The sequence below is a fragment of the Aphelocoma coerulescens genome, chromosome 2, assembly GCF_041296385.1.
Source record: "Aphelocoma coerulescens isolate FSJ_1873_10779 chromosome 2, UR_Acoe_1.0, whole genome shotgun sequence".
Lineage (NCBI taxonomy): Eukaryota > Metazoa > Chordata > Aves > Passeriformes > Corvidae > Aphelocoma > Aphelocoma coerulescens.
In genome coordinates this window covers 104,242,275-104,261,871 of record NC_091015.1, presented here as the reverse complement: position 1 = coordinate 104,261,871, position 19,597 = coordinate 104,242,275, and the positions used below count along the sequence as shown (strand labels likewise).

Genomic DNA, 19,597 nt, shown 5'->3' with positions numbered 1-19,597 from the left:
GAAAATGTCAGATTGCACTAAGCTCTGTAAAAATTCTTTTAGTTGTACTGAAACCTTAACCTTGCTTTTCCTTTCCCTTCTGCTCGTTTCCATGTGTGTTGTTTCATATGTATTTTTATGGTGTTGTCATATGAAACAGGTTCTATTTGAAACCAAACAAGACCTTGTATCAGAAGATTGAAAAGAGTGTGGGTAAATTTTAAGTAACTCAAACCAAAATAGGCAACTTGGGGATTAAACAAACAATAAAGCCTGGTAATGTGTTTCTTCTTAATTTAAGGGTGTAGTAGTCTTGTCTAGATACAATTATTGTTGTGTGGTTATGTGTTGGTATTACTAATTTTTTTTGTAATTGTATGCTTGGAAATAGCATAAAGCTTTCAGCACTGTTTTTAGTTCTTACATACAAATATTTATAAATACGTACTTGCTCAGGCTTTATTTCCTCTTGGCATTGGAAATTTTCTTGAGGCCTTACATTCCAGTTCTTAGTTGTGGGTATGTCTGCTTTCCTGTGTTGCTGTCCTTTGTTTGGTCCACATTTGCATTAAGTTCCAATTCTGATTTTGTCTGCATTTTGTAGAGCAGACCTCGTTCAAGATAGGTGCCTCTGTACAGTGCCTTGCATGCTTTTTGGATATCTCACTCAAAAGCAGGGTTTTCTCTGCAGTTTCTCATAGATGGATTAGCCTTTCCATTTAATTTAACAACTGAAATATCTGGGATAGAAATAGAATCATTTTCAATAGCAAGAAGTTACATAAGTAGCTGTTTAGTGCTTTAATTCCACAAGACTTCGTAAGCATTTGCATTAATGGCCATTGTACAAATAACACTGTGCTTTTATAAGGCTGGCAAATGTCATTATTTTACTTTATGAGGACTTCTTATCAGCTCTTCCTCTGAGTGCTGTTTTTTGATTCATATCACAAAGTGTTTCACATGGGCTTTGGTTAAAGAGGAAGGCTTTATGAGCTCTAATTATACAGCTGCTTTTAAATAGCTTTCTTGAAATTGTTTTCTGTGAAAGCTTTTTATCATTAAAGTGGGGAAGCTTTTTCTTAATTTGGCTCAAATGCCTTCCCCAAAAAAGTACCTAAAACTAAAAAAATCCAGCTTTATATTCAAAAAGGGTTGAATAGGATTATATTCAGTTCAAGTTCATGGTTTTGTATTATACTTTGGATTGTAATGAGGAACAATTTTTGTTTTAGGGGACTTATACTTGTCTGTGTCTGATAAATTTTCTCATCTAATTATGAACACTTAAATACATTTTAAGCTGTCACCTAAATTACTGATTTCATTCTGTAAAACAGTGTTTCTTTGAACTTTTCAGATACCATAAGGAAGTGGGTTTACAGCTATTAAATCTTTTTATCTCTACATGAAGGTCCCCAAGTTCACTTAACCTTTTCTAAATTTTTACTCTTTTCTCTACACCATTATGGAAGTATTTTCTGTCTGATGATTTGTCTTTCCTTTGTGCTGCTTTAAACACACACGTATTCCAGCCACATATCTCTGCTATTTACTGAGTTGTGTTTCAAGTTGTGGTCACAGGCAGTCACCCTCTGTTCTCTTTTCCAAAATGCTGCTTTATTATTTCACTTCAGAACAACGATTTCCCAGTTCTATTGTGTTAAAAACTGCAGTGCTCGCAGTTAATAGATTAATTGTCATGTATGTGCTAGAATAAATATAATTGTGGAAGAAAAGCTGCAATTAAGGTTGAAGAAAATCCTTGAGCTGGGGCCTTAGAAAAGCTTTTTTTTTTGATTTTTTTGTTTTTTTTTTTTTTTTTTTCTTCTTTGCAGAGTATTGGTTTTTATTTTGTCCAAGAGTTTTTCAAAGTGCCCCCTTCACTTGCTAGGAAAGTAACTCTAGAAACTCTCGGGGATTCCTTAAGTTGTGGCCTTTGAAATCCAAGATTACGTGACAACCTGTGTGTAACCTTTCTTTTTTCTTTAATTCAGCAGTCATCTGATCTTCCAGAAGGTGCAACTGTGCCAGCTTTGGGATTATCCAATAAAGCTGTTTTTGAAGGTATTGCTAGTGAGAAATAATGGTTATGGTCTTTCATGTGGAAACTTTATTTAAGGGATTGTTTTAGTGTACATATTAGGTCTGTAAGTGTAGGCTTGACTGCAAGTTCAGAATCTAGAAATAAAATAATGCAAAGTGTTTATTTCTTTGCTAGCACCTAAATATGGTACTTAAAAATAAAAGAAAAAACACAAGAAGAATTAGTTAGCCAACAGTAACTAATGTCTTGGAGAGGCAGGGGAGATTACACTGCGGGGGAACAAGGAAGGAAGGACAAACATCTCCCTAGAATGATAAAAGTATTCTCCTGAGACTGAGACTAGAGTCTGGTTTTTCATAAAGTCTCTGGTAAAAACGCACTACAGTGGAATGTACAAATTAGGTCAGACCTGCTTTTTCTCTGCTTAAAGCTTTATGAGAAGGTATGATCTAAAAAAGGAAGCATTTTAATAAGCTTTGTCTCCAGGGTCTTCAATGGCAATAAGACAGATTTTCCTAAATCATTTGTGAGAGAAAAACCACCTTTGTTATACTTCAAATAACTCGTAAAATGTATTTTGGCAAAGTTTTTTCCCCCTGCTTTCTCATGAGTTCTTTGAATGAGAGAGAGAACAAAACTTCCTTCTTCTAGATTATTGCCACACACAGAATAACTAATTTCAATTGATGTCATGTGGCCCACACAGAAGGAGCACCATGAATAGAACTTTCCCACATTGTCCACTGCTGCTCACACAATGCTGTCAGCACTGATGGCTTAGAGTAAAACACCACAGACATGTTCCCACTTATTCTAAAGAGGAATCTTCATGGTGAGCGATGATCAGACAGTAGTCCCAGATAAATAGTGCTCATTTAATTTCAAGGAAAGAGAAGACGGGATTAATGAGAAGAGTCTTTGCTTTGCTTTTTGTATACCTGCTTTTTGAAACTGCTGTGTGTGAGGTGTACATTGTCAAAAAGGTAGATTCTGTCTGAGGAAATGTTCCCTGTCTCTGTACCTTTTTCTTAATACCTTCCCAGTGAAGGACAGAGTTGAATTTTAACTTACAATTAACTAGTTTTGGTTACCTCTGGTACTTTTGCCTAAAGCTAAGGACTGAGTCCTCTGCAGTTTTGCTGAAGTTTGCAAGTTGTAGATACACTTGCTCAAGTGTGACTTTTCATTTAGTCATCTACATCAAACTTAGGAACTCATAACTTGTATCAGAGATTTTTGTCTTAAACTTTGTCAAATACAGAAGGAAAGTGTTAACATTGGGGGAAACACAGGTTGAACTCTGGTGACTGCTTTGCTCAGTCAAATTCTTTTTAGGAATCTCTAAAAGATTGTGCTGATGGAGAGAGGTCAGTTTCAAAATGAAGGTTAGATTATTATTTTTTAAAAATCTACTCATTCTCATATGCATTAGAATAACAAGCTTCTAGTATTTATATTATTGTAACTCTGCAAGCAGAGAAACCTAGTTTCAACTACTTGTAAAAAAAATAGGTATTTTTTACTTGTGTAGTCAATGCTCATATTTTTCCTCCTTTAAGTATGTTCTTTAGCTAATGAAGTCCTTACTTTGAATAGGAGATAAGGCTGTTCAACCAGATGAGGATGAAGAATCATTTAATACAATTTCAAATCAGTATCCAGAGGTTTATTTTCAACCCTTGATCCTTACAGGTATGAGATTAATTTCTGTTGTATGAAATAGAGAATGAGGTTCATTGGATATAAACTTGAAGCATTATTTAGCAGATTTGAAAAAATCAAATTTGAATATGCTGTACAAATCTTTTTTAGAGCCTCCACCAGAGGATCACTTGCTGCAGAATACCTTATGGCCTGAAATTCAGAAGTTGTAAGTTTTATTTTTCCTTTTCTTATTTAAGTTACAAAATTTCCAGAAGCTGTTGCAACATATTAATATAGTCTGGTCTTGTAACTCTTCCTATATTGCTACCTTGTTTGACTTTGTGTGCACACTATTGCTTGAAGATAAATAAATTATATATATATATATATACACGTAAAAATTAGGAAACAGTGCAGAAAATAGCAGTTAGAACTGATGTGTCACAATTTTATTTTACTTGGTTGTTTCTCCTTAAAACCTTGTCTATACTGAAGGTCTCTCTGTTTAAGGCGTTTTCTGCATGTTTCCACTTCATGGCACAGGCCTGCAGATGTGGTATGGAAGTAAAAGCTGAGACATTGATGGAGGAGCTTGCCCCTAATGCCTATCAGAGTTGTAAGGTGCAGTAGATGGAAGCAGCAGCCAAACCAGGATGTGTGTCTAGTAGTAGAGCAAAGTGATGAATGTTGAGTGAGATGGTTGCAAACCCGGTTTGGGTATTGAATGCTGACAGAGTGGTTGTCAATTGCAAAGATAATGGAGTTATGTGGTCATAATTGTTTTGAGGTTGCAGGGCTTTAGAATTCTTCAGCTGCATTTTCTTCCTTTTCTGAAATTCACAACAATTTTCTCATGAATGTTATCACCTGGTTTGTTCCCTCATGATCCCAGTAACACGAGGCTGTGCTTTCACAGTCTTCAAACTTTTAGTATCAATCTTCAAAGTGTAGCCCAAAGAAATTGAATAATCTCAATCTCTTACGGGTTTATTTATCTGAATCTCCTGAAAGGGGTCTCAGACTGGAACAAGAAGAATGTTGAGCCTTTGCTGATGATCTCCGTTACCTCTATACATTACCAATTTTGTGACTTCAGTTGGGAGGGAGGAGATAAAAAGCTTTGGGGAAACACTTTGCAGCTTGCTTTTGTTTGACCAAGGGCGAAGTTCTGTGGGAGCTCATCTTTGCCTTGAATTGGCCAGTAAATCTGCTTTGAATGCTTTTAAGCTCTGTTACTGTGTTTGCACTTAAAAGTGGTTTTAGGAGGAAAGCCAGTGGATGTTAGACCATATCTGCACATTTTGTAATTTCTAACTGTTACTTTAGCTGTTTCTGCTGTGCATGCTATGGCTGCTAATGGACTCACATAAGTAGGTTGATAAGGGATGTTTAAGTAGTGAAAAGGAGCCAAGGCCAAAATTCTTCTTCATTTGCCTTTGACATTTCACAAAGTCTAGTGGGACATTAATATTTTATACACTGCTATGGGAGTACTGCTTATCTGCCTTTATATCCTGCATTCATTAAAATAACTCTGTTTTATGATGGTCTTCAGATGACTTATCTGAGCAATTTTTTCTGTTTTTAGAGATACAGCTAATGATACAGATTATTTTATGCAAGAGCAACAAGATGTAAAGCATTCATAGACTTTCAGAATTTTTGCTCAGAATAATCTTGAAAGAAGTAACATGAAATCGCATAATGTAGATTTCAAGTTGCCATAGCAACAGAAGAACATTGTGAGGCACTGACTTGCTATAAATAGCTTGTTTGTCATTGACATTTGTGTATTCCTAGCTCTAACTTGACACCAGATTTTGAAGGATTAGTGCTGGGTTTTGAGAAGTGTTTGCTTGAGGAGGTTTTAGTATGAAGAACTTGCGAATTTTTTACATAATATAATAACTTTAAAAATATGGTAAATCTTGTGAGAATATGCTAATCTCTATCCTCTGGAAAATTATCATAGAGTGTTCATATGCAGCATGCTGAGATTTAAAGCCTGAGTGTTGACATAAATATATATATATATGTTTATATGTATGTACATTTCATGTAATACACTTGGAAGTTGGAAGAGATCCTTTTTGACACTAGAAAATTACTGTCTTCATTTGTCTGGACACTGTGAAAGTCCAGTAAGTTTACCTGTGCATTTAAAAAATGCTATGAATTTCACAATGCTGAGGCAAAATTGCTTGTGGTTGAAAATATAATTTCATTATTCATTCATGCAGTTAACTTCTCTCCATTGTGAAGCTTTATTTGGTGGTGTACTATGCAGTGAAGAAATCAGACTTTGTTTATGGGATCAGAGAATGGGGTTGGATTGTAGCTCCTATGCTGTCAAGGCTCATACACTCTTTTAAAACAGCATCTCTTATTGCCAATAGGTTAATCCTCTTTCCTGAAGACAGCAGTGGGCTATTCCAGCTGCTGGTCTGACCTAGGATAATCCTGCTCATGTGACTTTGCAAAAGACAGTATTTTGTTTTTTCCGTTAATTTAATAAGAATTTTGGTGCTTGCATTTAGCAAAAGCAGCATTGCATGCAGAAGCCTAAAATGTTTTCATCAGCTGCTCTTCAGTACTACTTTTAGGAGATTAAAACCGAAGCAACAAAGGATTTGTTTCACAGGTTATTTTTCCTTCCTTGAATTTCAGGAAATTTATACTTTTGATGCAATAAATATTTTTTTAGTTTTAGAAGATTGACTTGCAATGGTTTTCACTACAAAATAGTCTCCAGGAATGTGCTTTCAAAGTAAGCATTATGATAAAACTCCTGCTGGTGGCAAATTAGGAGTAAGATGCAGTAGTACCTTCATCATTATAAGATACAACCAAGTTTGCAATTTAACATTCCAGTTAGGGGTACACACCAGTCCCTCTCCCTGTTAAATGGTCCAGGCACAGTTACATTTCATGAAAAGCCAGTGCACTCCCAGTCTTCAGACATGACTGTGGAAGTCTGTTGACAGGATATCTCCATCAGCGATGCTTTGGACTCAGTCCAACAGGTCCAGACAGTAATTTGTCATTTAAGTAGGTGGCTGTTCTGGCTGCAAGTGAAATCCCATGAACATCAATCCCATATAAAGTTAACACTGCTGACTGAAGGAGTTTATTAAGAGAACTGCCCATCTCTTCAGAGCTAGGAGACTCATAGGAAACAACCCCACCCTGCTAGTATTGAGCTGATACTTGCCTACTGTTTATAGACTGCATCTCCAATTTTACTTTACTTCAGTCTTTTTTGTGACTGATTTTAATTTGTCTTAGTCTGACTGGAATTTCTCCGTATTAGTTAAATACCAATCTGGATATGTGGGCCTGAATTTCAGCAGAAATCATGCAAAGACTGATTAAAAAATGTGTTTCTGGAGAAGGCTAGAAATTTTGGGAGTTTTACAGAGGTGTTTTCCAACATGATTCTTGTTCTTTAGTTCAGAAATCTTCTTGCAGTATTTCACAGAATAGGCATTCTTTGACTTTGTGTTTGTGGCATATTTCTTCGGTGGTTTTCAAATATGTGACTTAAGATTTTTCTTGGTAGTGTTAAAATTGCTTTTTAAGAAAATAAGGATACATGAAATGCTGCTTTAATCTGCTTTGTTAGTCATTAGGATAAGCTTTTACAGTGCTGATGCTTTAAGACTATGGAATGGGCTGGAGAGATTTTTCTGTATCCAGTTTCTAATGAAAGAATTTGTGCAGATGTTTAAACCGAGTGCTGAATAAATTATTTGGGTTGTAATACTGAAACAGTGGTGAGAAGTTCCTGGCAGGTGCCTTTCATTTTTGAAAAGGGATTTAAATTAATGTAAGAACTTTGATAGATACTGGAAAAAAGATTGTGATGTGTTGAATTTGTTTTCACATGTATTTCAGATATGGACATGGATATGAAATTTTTTGTGTTGCTTGCAATAATTCAAACACTGTAATTGCCTCAGCATGTAAGGTAAGACAAGATTCTAGCACCACCTAGTGAAAAGTGTTATCAGACTTTTAGGCCTGAATTTTGTTCTTTCACAAAATGTGGAAGATTTTGTATAAGTGACAGTTGCCTTGCAAAGGTGAGAGTGATTGCAAATATGTTATTATTCCTAAATTGTGTATGATTCATTTGAAGATATTAGTAAGATAAATTCTAACAAATACAGATCTGAAATCTTTTCTAACTGATACCCTGTCAGCATTAAAAGAAAGGAGTGAAACAATGTTGAAACTTACCAGAGGAAAGCTGAGTCTTACTTGATTTCAAGCCTTAAAACAAGCTGTCCAATATTGTAATACTTTGAAATGTGTGACTTTTATATTTGCTCTCATTAATTCACACTGATATTTTTTTCCATCCATACAGGCTTCCAGAAAAGAACATGCAGCAATTATTTTGTGGAGCACTACTTCTTGGAAGAAACTGCAGAGTTTGTCTTTTCACAATCTGACTGTAACTCAGCTGGCATTTTCTCCTGATGACAGATTTTTACTAGCTGTTTCTAGAGACAGGAATTGGTCACTGTGGAGGAAACAAGATTCTTCAGAGTCAGGTAAGATATGTGAAGTGGGAATACAAATTTGTAGACTTGGCAGTTTGTTCAATATTTTTGACTGCAAAATATTTGAAAGAGAATTGATAAAATATTTTAATGAACATTTTGCTTACAACTTTGAAGAATTATTAATGTTGTAGGCTCTTGTGGATTTAAGAAATGCAATTAATGTGTGGAAAGATAGGAAGTTAAAATGCAGAGAAGAATATAATCAGGCTTTAGATGGTGTTTAATTGATGGATGTAATGAAGTCTGCTAGTCCTCCTGCCTTCTGCATGTGATTGTATGTTTGACTTACTGAAGTCAAGTATACTAGCTGAACTTCATATTGGCATTCTGTCAAGGAAAGCCATCTCAAGAGTTCTATGCAGGCATAGCTGCAAGTCCAGCACTGCACCCATATCCTGCATAGGGCTGCCTTATCCCTGCTTGCAGGACACAACCCCTGAGACTCTTGACAGGATTAATCTCTGTCTTTGGTGTGGCTTTCTGATAATCCTACACAATTGATTAATTTGACTAGGACTGGCTATGTCTGGAAAAAGAGCTGATAGTAAGGATTCAGTTGACTTTCTCATTAAGACTTTGAGCCTTGCAAAATCATGAGGAGATTACTATTGAACACTTTAATAGAATCCTAGAACAGATGCTTGTGCTGAAAGCGATTATCATTGCACTCTTGGCTTAATAGCATATAAACACTGCTGGGCTCTATAGAATGTTCCTAGAGACTTGGCAGTGAGTTTTGGCCCCTTCAGACAGTGTCCGGTTGTATCCTGGCTTGAATTTCTGTTCTATTCAGACTTCTATTCTAAAGCCTGGCATATTGTCCACAGTAGTTACACAATGTTTCAGGATAAGGATCATGAATACTCATAGCAAGTAGAGGAAATCCTCTTTTCATCTGTTCATCAATAACCCTTCTGTCTACAAATAACATCATTATCAGTGTAAAGCAAAACTGCTGCTATTGGCATCCCAATAAGGGGTTATTCAAAGTCTGTCCTCCAAAATGACAACCTTTTCTGCTCAGGAAAAGCATTCCCATTTACTGATCTGCTGATCAGATTTAGTGCCTGATTGTATACATGCTGAAATGGCAGCTTGTCTCTTTGGGAACACAACTGGACTTTACAACTGGACCATTTTGATTTGAGCAGTTGGGACTTTACTGGTAAATAGGAGTGCCGGTGAAATTACTGGGGAAACGTGAACACATGGTAAATGTTGCACTATTCAAAAACTTCTGAAATCACTGTTCTTGATAGAAATAACCTGAAGGTGTTATACGTGGACTTGAATTCCTCTGAAAAAGAAATGCATGTAAAAGATTGAACTGGTCCTACTGTTTTAGGGCTATAAGGGCTGACTGATACGGTCTTGAACAGTTATCACTGTGGTAAGTGCTGGAAAAAAAATATTCATGTAGTCCTAAGTATTCCCAGTTGCTTTAAAGAAAAAAATAATGGAATAATGTCCAAGTATTCCTGCAGTTCTGACACAGAGTAAAGTAAGAGTAACAATCACTTTTAATATGTAAAGTGGTTGAAAGAAGGCTTTTCCTCTATATGTTTTATTCCAGGACCAGTCTTCACTTGCTGTGCCTACACAGATAAAAATACAGCTGTTCACAGTCGAATCATTTGGTCCTGCGATTGGACACCAGATAGCAAGTATTTTATTACTGGTAGTCGGGACAAAAAGGTAATTAATGTTAACGGAATTTAGAAAGCCCAGGGTTATTTTAAATGTATTTTAGAATAGCAGACACTGTGTTCTAATGAGCCCATATTTTATATGCACACAAAAATCTTATTGCATGTATTAGCACAGAAATCAGCGATACTTTCATAAGCTAAATAAAGTGCTAGAATATGTATATACAAGACTATGGGCTGCCAGTTGGACATTCTCCCTTCTTTTTTCATGCAGTAAGACAAGCATACATCACATAATACTATGGGTCTCAAGTTTTTGTTTAACTTTCATAACAGAATCTGGTTTTGTTGTCAGTAATTTTAATGAAATCAGACAGACTGTCTACAAAGTTGGATCTTTGCAGGTAGAGATTTTTTTACTATTTTCAGGGTCATCCACTTAATTCTGTGCCCTGGAATTACTTTGATTAAGTTATTCCTTATGTTTTTTTATGTGCATTTACAAGGAGATTAAAATGAAAGTTCCTAGATTACTCTTTTTCTTACAGGTCATTATCTGGGGCCAGTGTGATCTGTCAGTGATTACTGAAGGGAATGTGCTGGATTCAATCAAGCCTTGTTCAACAGTGCTGGATGCTGGGGATTCTGTGACTGCTGTCGGTATCAGCCGTGTGCTTACTCCTGATGGAAGGTATTGATGGTTTTCTGTGAGGTCATTTTGTGTTTAATCTGAGATTAGTATTTATCCCTTTAGTCAACTAGTTTCCTGTGGCTAAACAGCTCCCAAAAATCTACCTGTCAATTATTTTGACCATTCTTTAACTGAATGACTTCTTTCTTTCTTTCTTTCCTAGCCACCTTTTCAGGTGTATGGTGACTTCTCCAAAAAGTGTAACAAGAAAAAAAGAAAAGTGGGAGAGGGAAGGGAGAGAGGCACTGTACTAGTTTGAAAGCAAACCAGTGAGAGATTCCAAGACAGATTTACAATTTAATAGGAAAATTAGGATAAAGGCAATAATACAGAAATACTGGCTTAAACTGCCAGAGTCAGGATATGACCTGACACCCTGTCAGACAGGGTGGCGGCAGCAGTCCGATTAAAAGGTGGCTGCAGTCCTCCTGAAGTGATAGATGTGGTTCTGTTGAAGCAGTGATCTTGTAGAAGGGTCTGGTCTTCCTCTGAAGCTCCAGTGGTGGTTATGTGGCTCTTCTCCTCTGGGAGTCCAGTAGGTAAGGGCTGAGTGTGGTGTTCCAAACCTGAGATTATATCCAGGTAGGAATGCTTGGTTCCTCCCCCTGGGCGGAACATCTCACAATGGGATGATGTAATTCTGTGAGTCATGCAGTGAGGCTGGATGGCCCCTTAACAGAAGGTATCCCTCTGGAGGGAATTATCAGGGATGTGTCATGAAGAGACAACACTGCCCCACCTGGTTTCAACAGATGGTGATAGAATACCTACTTTTGGTTACATCTTACGTAGTAAGCTAAGACAGGCATAAACACACCTGAAGTACATTAATTCTTCCATCAATATTGACTTATCTGATGTTGTGAAAACATTCTTTTTTTTCCTAATCAAATATGTGCAGCAGGTTTCTGCTTTGTTCATTTTTTTTGTGAAGCAGCTTTGATGTAAATTGTGATGTATTAATTTTTTTCATGGAAAAGTAAATACTGGTTTGAAGGGCAAGGTACAACAACAGTGCTTGAGTGCTAGTTCTTTCTATCCTGCATTAGAGCTGACCTCACTGAGCTGTCTACTGTAATCTCTAAACTAATGTAATTATTCTCTTGATAGATACATTGTTGCAGTAGGCTTAGAGAATGGGAAGATTATCTTGTACACATGGAAGCAAAGTGGGAAAGAACCAGCACTGGCTGATTGGACCACAAGCATTGAGATGGGTAACAGGTAAGTCTTTTGAAGTGAGTTATGAGCAATGAAATACTATTCTTCAGACTAGCAGTGCTGGAGTTCTGTTCTTATAGTATAAAATATATTGATCTAGTTTATTTCTATACCAAAAATTGTTATCCTTTTACGAAAAGTTTGATCCCTGAAAGTCTAAAGATGTCTTGAAGCAAAACCCAGAATAAAAATATTGGTTATTTAGATGTATTAATAAAACCTCCCAACAAATACAGACAAAAACCAGAGGGGGGTTAAACTCCAAAATACTTCATGCTATGCAGATACTTTGAGACGTATTATTCTTTGTTGGCCCTACTTATAAAAAAAGCTTTACTTTTAGTTATAAATATGATGATAGAAACACTTGAGAGAGTGGAAAGGATCTCTGTCTATATGCATCAGCAAAACATTTTGGAGTGGATGACAGCAAGCTTTCAAGAGCAGCTTCCAGGAGAAACCAAAGGAGTGACAAGCTATGTGCGGGGCTGCTGCGGTGACAGCTAGAGAGACTGTGGAGAGACTTCAGATGTTTCACTTGAAGCACTCTCCTGGGTTCCTCTATCACACACTGGCATTGATAGTAACAGGAATGGAAGTTGATGGTGACTTTGGCCTGTGTGTGCTTGAAATGAATGGGAAAGAGACACCAGAAAACAGGAAATCGCAGGCTAAGAGCCAGAAATCTGTCATATCTAAGTAACTGAGATGCTCGACCTCCAGCTTAATGTGGTAAAACTGAAAATCAATAGCTGCTTGAATTATTGATGAGTGAGAGGATAAAATGTCATTAGTGTTAATGACCCTACTTAATAAGAACTTAATACCTGCTGGTTGTCACAAGTCAGTTTTTCCTCAGTTGGTAGTGTGAACTGAAGAGTACTAATTACGTGAGTGTTGATGTTGACACTCACATGCCCAACTGTGTTTAACATTTTGCAGTTACGTATGGATTTCTTTTTGTTGCAGCCAAAGTCATGCTCTTGCTGTGAAACGCTTATGTTGGAGACATCATGCAGGCAGAGCTGGACATAATGATGAGAACAGCAGCAAGTGGTTGCAGCTTGCAAGTTGTGGAGCTGATCACTCTGTTAAAATATTCAATGTCAACAGATTTGCTCTTTAGCAAAGACAGCGTGCCTGTTTGCACCAAAGAGATTCACAGCATTTTATTTCAACTTTTAGCCACTTTGATTATTGAATTTTCTCTTTTCTGCTGTGCAAAGTGAAATATCTGACATGTAACTTATTAAAGCAACTTTGGTAGAAGTTTGAAATGTCAAATATTTTTTTATTCCTGCAGCTCTGGGAATATGAAGTATATGTTTTGTTTGGTGAATATCCTGAAACTGAGGGATGGGAGGTGGGGTAGGGCATGGGAGGATAATGAGAGAGCTTTGTTCTCTGTGACTCCAAGGGTAGGTGGGAAGCTGCTTGTGGTTGAGATTCCACATGGAGTACTGAATTTTTTTTGAACTCCTCTTGCTGTTAAACTTAACTGTTGGTTGGCCTGCCAGTGCTGCTAGTGTGTTTAGGCATGTGCAGCCAGAGATCAGGGTTAAACACACAGCTTTCTCTGTTTGCCTTTGAATGTATATTACAGCCCTCGTCCAAGTCTGAGGCCACCTGACTCTGGAAGGAGTAGTTTGTGTTTGCATGCTTGGACAGGCCTGCTTCTTTGATTTTATGCCTTTATTCTGCTGTGCAGGGCTGAGCTCGTGCTTCTTGGTAGGTGGGGCTTAAAGCGGAGCTCAAAGACCACTAAATGTTCTGGTGTCTCCCCTGTGAGCCCTCTCTGAGCAGAGACAGAAGAGCCACATCTTGGACTATTGGAGGGCTATCCTCTACAGTTTGGACAGGAAAAGCTTATGGATATCACTAGGCAGGAGCTAAAAGGAGGCAGCCATTCCTTACACTGCCTTTGGGCTCTTCCTGACTTTTGAGGGCTCCTTCTTTGCTCTGATGAAAACAAGCTAACTTGGTTGTCCCAGAGTGTAATTTAAGTAGGATGCTAATAGACTGAGAGTACTTCAGAAAGACTTTCCCTCTGCAGGTCTGTACCTGATTCCAAAGTCTAATTTAGAAATCAGTTAAACTTTGAGAATGAAATTATTATCTCAGAACTGCTTGCTACCTGTAAATGGCAGTGCAGAGGTAATTGGAATTGTGTTTAACTTTTTACAGTGTTGGATATTTAAATTAAGAGTGCAGCTCTTTCAGAGTGGGCAATACTCTTTTCAGAGTAGTTATAGTTTATGCCTTGAAAGGTTTTGTATTTTAGGTCTTCATTTTCAGTTCTGTTTTTCAGCCATTAAAAAAAAAAAAACATTCTTTAAAATGGGGACAGGGGAATAAAAAAAATGACTTATTAATAAAGATGATTTGCTACATTTTGCTTGTGGTACCCAGTGCTTTCCTTACATGTGTGCTTTAACATTCAAGTGTTTGAGTATTGTATTTCACTTGTCTGGGAGTTTTAAAGCAATTATATCCTGGCAGGAGAAAGACATAACTTACCACTCATGAAGTTTCAAAAAGCTGCCAGAAGTGGAACTTTATTCTGTGTCACAACTGTAATCTTGTATCTTACAATTTGCTGGTAATACTGTACAGTTCTTTCCAGTAGTAGTACATCTTGGCATGTGTCCACTTCTGGGCATAGGCGACAATGAGATATCAGTTGTCCCTGTCTTTTATTTTGTGAAATGCTGGCATTAAACAAGCATCAGCTACTAGATGATTTAGTAATCCACTCCATTACCACTGGGACTGTGTGACTCAATCACATTAAAGATTACACCTCATTGTTCCAGCTTTAAATGAACCAGATTAGTCTGTTGGTCTCCCAAGTCTAAGTGTTTATAATAGACACTTTTAATTTTCAATTAAGTTAGAGGTTGTCAAGAGACACCTTGGCACACAATTAATATTTTATGTATGATACTATCTTTGATCACATATCACTTTGCAATGCATTTAGTAGGTGTGACTTTTATATACACCTTTATCTTCTAAGAAAATCCACTCGTGTTTTCCAGCCAGCATGTAAAAAATACTAAGAAATGAGCTGCTGTCAATGTACGTGGTGCTCTGAAATTCTCTGCTTGTTGTACAGTGCCACTGAAAATGGAGTTGAGAAAATTGATGGGACAAACTGAAGTTTTGTAAAGAATATTTTAATACCTTTTGGTACATTTGAGGTAAAGCCATCCCATGAAGATTTTGGATGCATATTACCAGTATTTACTGGCTTTATGCTTGTTTTGAAGAGACTTTGTGGTCAAAGATATGGACAAACTGTTTTATGTAATCAGAGCTAAAGGAGGAGGATTGTTTTGTCTTACAGTAGAGGTGAAAAAGCAAGCAAGAAATGGCATGGGCCTTATTGTTTGTAACCAGAATCAAATGGTTATTGAGGTCATCCAAAGCAATGTTAAATCTTTCAGTCCGGGATGTAGCTGTAGGCATCCTCTCAAGTCTGTGTTGGACCAAAAAGCCATGCTGACAGTGGCATTAGAGGTGAGGATGCCATGGTGTCTGGTGGATCAGGAGGACAAAATGAGCTGTTTGTGTAAACTGGGAGGATGTGGGATGCTGACATTCAGCCCAAGGAACTCCTGCCTGGGCTCCACATGGCAGGCTCCCTAAACACTGCTGCCAAGCTATCGATAGTCTTCATTTCTTCAGTTATGAAATGGGAAAGAAGGAGCAGGAGCATCATGCTAAGCCTTAAAAAAAAGGCTGTTGTTATCCTGCAGTTGCCTGTCTTGTGGGCTGGGACTTCAGAAGTAACTAGAAGCAGTTGAAAATTTCAAGGAAGTAAATTATTGAACTCTGAGCTATTGAAAACATTGCTCTGGTAACTCTGACTAATCTCTGTTTTCCAAAATATTTAACGTGAAGAAATGAGAATGCTCCTTGGCTCACTGCCAGTGGCAGCTAATGCAGAGCTGAGGGAAGAGGAGGAAGCAGCTGTGTCCTCATTTAGACTCAAATCTCACTTTAAAGAAGTGGCTGTTACAAATTAGGAAACTTTAAAATAACTGAAATGGGAAGCAAAAATATTACTTGCTCTGTTTTAAGGAGCATCTGGAGCTGTACAAAAGATGAGACAAAATCACTGACAGGACAAAAATCAGACTTTGCCTTTTGTGCATTGGAAGCTGGGAGGTGGGAGTTGTTGAGCACAGTTCAGCAATGCCCCACTACTGCTTTTTTACCAGCAATCCTGTGTCAGGCTCTGCAGCGGTAGTTTGGAGGCAGCAGGGTGTGTACCCTGTGACTTGCCCAGCCCTTGACCCTTCCACCATTCCCATTTTTGCCCTGTGTACTAGCACATCCTCAAACAGTTGTGGGATATCCCTTCAGACAGTTTTCTCCGCCAGCCAGGAGCTGCTTTTTTTCCCATGCCAACCACCAGATTCCTCTTATCCTACTTCTGTGTTTGCTGGTAGGTAGCCGAGGGGGCTGTGGGCTCCCTTTGCCAGCCCCTGGTACTCTTGCTGAAGCACAGCTCTTGCTGTCACCTCGTGTGACCAGCTCTAGTGACTGTATTTGAGCAGTTTGTGTTCAGTGGCATATCCAAACATTGTCATTTTCTGCAGCGACTCATCCTATGCTGTAATGCAATAATAAAGCTAGAAATGATCTCTTTCTGGAGGGAATTTAAAACTCCAGTTATTACTCCAGTATCCTGGGGTAGCTCTACCAACCAGATGTGCCCTGGACTTGAAGTCCTCGAGGAGAGCTGCTCCACGTAATTGGTTTTTGCAGGACTCAGCCAACATTCTGGCTGCACAGATGAGGGGAGGTGGTGTGCCTGAAGTAATTGCCGTGTTACAGTGGTGTCACCCTTTATAGACTCCAGCAGATCCCAGCTGAAATAAAAGGGATGCAGCAAACAGACTTTTTACTGCAGAGGGCTGTTCCTCTTGCCTCAAAAGCTTGTGCAAACACCGGTCTTGTCCTGCCTCATTTTTTCTAAGTGCTTTTCTGTCTTTACTCACCCCCTCTTCTTCTAAGAAGGTGATTTGCCACCTTGGTCCCTTCTCCATTCCTTCAGGCCCCTAAATACTCCTGTAACCAATCCTTATTTTCTTAACAGCCTCCTCTTTCTTCTAATTGTTCTTGTAAAATAATATGCTTTCTAATACATGATCCTAGGAGAATTCATGTGTATCAAGTATAACATCCTCTTGGTATTTTCTGTTCTGCCTTCTGTGCCTCTGATTCTTCCTTTGCTAGGTTTTGGGCTTTTGGTCTTTACACAGCCTGCCCAGCCTCATTACCTCCTTTCTCCCTGACAACAAATTACTGGCATACGTGTGAGCAGCATGCCCTCCTCCCTTACTAAAGCATAAGCTATCTACCTGCCAGTGGGGGGAACTTTTCTCCTGCACAAAAATGAATTGACTGCAATCTCCCCAAGGGAAGCTTTCCAAGTGCTTTTCAAGATAGAGCAATTGTTATGTTTGTCTCTCTGTTTCATAATCTTGGAGAGTCTCTGTCCTGCGAGTTATCATATAAAGATGTGCCTCTCTGAGAGAATATCTGTACTCCACAGACACACTTTTTAGAGTGTAGAAGCTTTCTGCTGTTTAAGTTTTTCCCTTTGACATGACAGGCAGTCCTATATTCAATTCTCTGGATGCTACAGGTTTTCACCACTGTCCACAGAGAGCACTGAGCTGCAACACACTATTCTCTCTCTGCAGAAGAAGTTCAGCCAGGGAGGTTGAACAAGCTGCAGTGCAGGCAAGCTCCTGAGGTGCCTGTAGGTTGCTCTGTGTAAGTCTTCAGGGCAGGTCTGTCTGACCTCCATAGGTGCTAAAGGTGTGATGGAGCCTCCAATGGGTGCTTTGGTCAAACTTCTGGTTCTTTGGTGTGGGCACATAGTCTCTTTATATCACAAACATTGCTGTGCCTTCAGTAACAGCTCCAGGTCACTAAGTCCATTGGGACTAGTTGAAGTGGGAGCCCCTTTACAGCTGGTGAGCATTGATTCAGGCTAGCAGACCACCCCTATAGTTTCAGGTGCATGGAATGTAGTCTGTTAAATAAGGTATAAATGTTGGTTTTCCTTAGCTACTACTAGAGAAATGCCAGATGCAACGTTTTCTACCCATCAAAATTAAATTTGGTGTGTTTTATCATGTAAAAGCTGAAAACAGGAGTTATGTCTCTGATGTGAAATTCTGCAATTCTTATTAATTGCTCAAAAGTGCATTTCCATAGATTAGAACTGAAAATTGCTAGCTCAAAGCTGAAATAAAACCAGATTATATTTCACAGAGCAATAGGATCATGTGGTTATTAAAAATGGAAGGGAACTCAGAAAGTCTCTCTTTCAACCTGCTCCAGGCAGGGTCAACTGTGAAATCACACCAGGCTGCTCAGAACTTCAGTTCTCAGACTGCCAGTCTGGTCTTGAAAATCTCAGAGGATGGAGACTGCACAGTCACGCCGAGCAATCTGTTCGACTGCTGACTGTCTTCATGGTGAAAACTATTCTTCTTCTCTCAGTTCTGAACCTCTCTTGGTTTATGCCCTCTCTTGCCTTCCTTCAGCTCACTGTTGTGAAAAGCTGGGCTCCATCATCTTCACAGTCTCCTTTGTATCAGATGGCTGCTACCCAGTGCCTGCAAAGCCTTCTCTTCCCCAGGCTGAACCTGGTGCATCCCTCCGCCTTCCCTTACAGGGCAATGGATCCAGCTCCCTCTACTGCTGCACTTGCTCCAGTGTAACATCATCTTTCCTGTGTTGGGAAACCCCAAACTGGACAAGTGCCCATGGTCTCTACTAATGACCATGTGTCTAAAGTCTGTTGTATAGTTTCCTTCCTTATGAAGTCCAAGTCTATAACTCTCTCTTCTTTAACCTTATCATGTGCCTTTCCTACACTATTCCTTTGCATGCACTGGACTGTGTGTCATGGTGATGTGATCCCAAGACAGAGCTGCAGATTTTAATGTGTGTCTGCAGAGCTGGGACCTTCCCCATACCCACTGTGCAGTGTATTCCAACATCCCCACCAGATGGGAACTCAGGCATTGCTCTGGCCACCTGGCACACTGTTTCTGGGAACAAAAGTACTCCTGTCATACTAGTTAAATGTCCTTACTCCATGCTTCCACCACTGGTGAGGTGGAAGTGGCAGAAAAAAGATGTTTTGGCTCTGGCTGGAAGCTCCATTCATCTCCTGCCTCCATTTGAGTGTGGAGTGCCTGCCCCCAGGGAGCAAGGCACCCAGGCCAATCAGGTGTCCAGAGCCCACAGCAGAACTGCCATCCATATTAACTGTTTCCCTGTGACTTGGGGTGGTCAGTGCAACCATCTATTTAGATAATCGAGAGCTGACACAGGAACTGTTATTATTGATTGTAAACCCAAACAGCCCCTCACACCTAAAATTCGAGATTTAAAAAATTGCTTACCATCTATCTCAGAGGAAAAGAAATGGATGCTATTTTAAATGCCTGAACTGTGCTCATTTCAATGAAAAATCAGCGAGTTAATTGCTTCCACATGCCCCAGACCACCAGGTGGCAATATAAGAAAAAGGATGTATGAATTTGCAGCACCTGTCATGTATACCCGAAAAACCAAAATAAATTACAAATATACTCAAACACAGGTATTTGGTCTCCTCTGAGTTGTTTAAATGCAGTGTTTCAGTGACAAGCATTTCTCATGAAACACTGCTTTTGAAAGCATTCTTCTGTTTTTGTCCTGCAGTTGGGAAACTGTTTGTAAACTTCAGAAAATAATGAGCACTTCCTAATCACACAGGGTCTTAATC

The 19,597-nt window shown here is 38.7% G+C and overlaps 1 protein-coding gene across 2 annotated transcripts in view; it reads left to right on the top strand.

Annotated features, from left to right (window-relative positions):
* Window positions 1-14,193, top strand: part of ELP2 (elongator acetyltransferase complex subunit 2) — a 39,754-nt gene extending 25,561 nt beyond the window's left edge. Inside the window, exons 14-22 of one of the 2 annotated variants that reach the window (XM_069004231.1) lie at window positions 1,977-2,046; window positions 3,623-3,718; window positions 3,839-3,896; window positions 7,565-7,637; window positions 8,040-8,226; window positions 9,812-9,933; window positions 10,436-10,578; window positions 11,689-11,802; window positions 12,769-14,193. In XM_069004231.1, coding sequence (XP_068860332.1) covers window positions 1,977-2,046; window positions 3,623-3,718; window positions 3,839-3,896; window positions 7,565-7,637; window positions 8,040-8,226; window positions 9,812-9,933; window positions 10,436-10,578; window positions 11,689-11,802; window positions 12,769-12,925 — 1,020 coding nt within the window. In that variant the 3' untranslated portion in view covers window positions 12,926-14,193. The remainder of the gene's footprint in view (window positions 1-1,976; window positions 2,047-3,622; window positions 3,719-3,838; window positions 3,897-7,564; window positions 7,638-8,039; window positions 8,227-9,811; window positions 9,934-10,435; window positions 10,579-11,688; window positions 11,803-12,768) is intronic. The other variant, XM_069004230.1, reaches the window with a different exon arrangement.
* The last annotated feature ends 5,404 nt before the right edge of the window (window positions 14,194-19,597 follow it).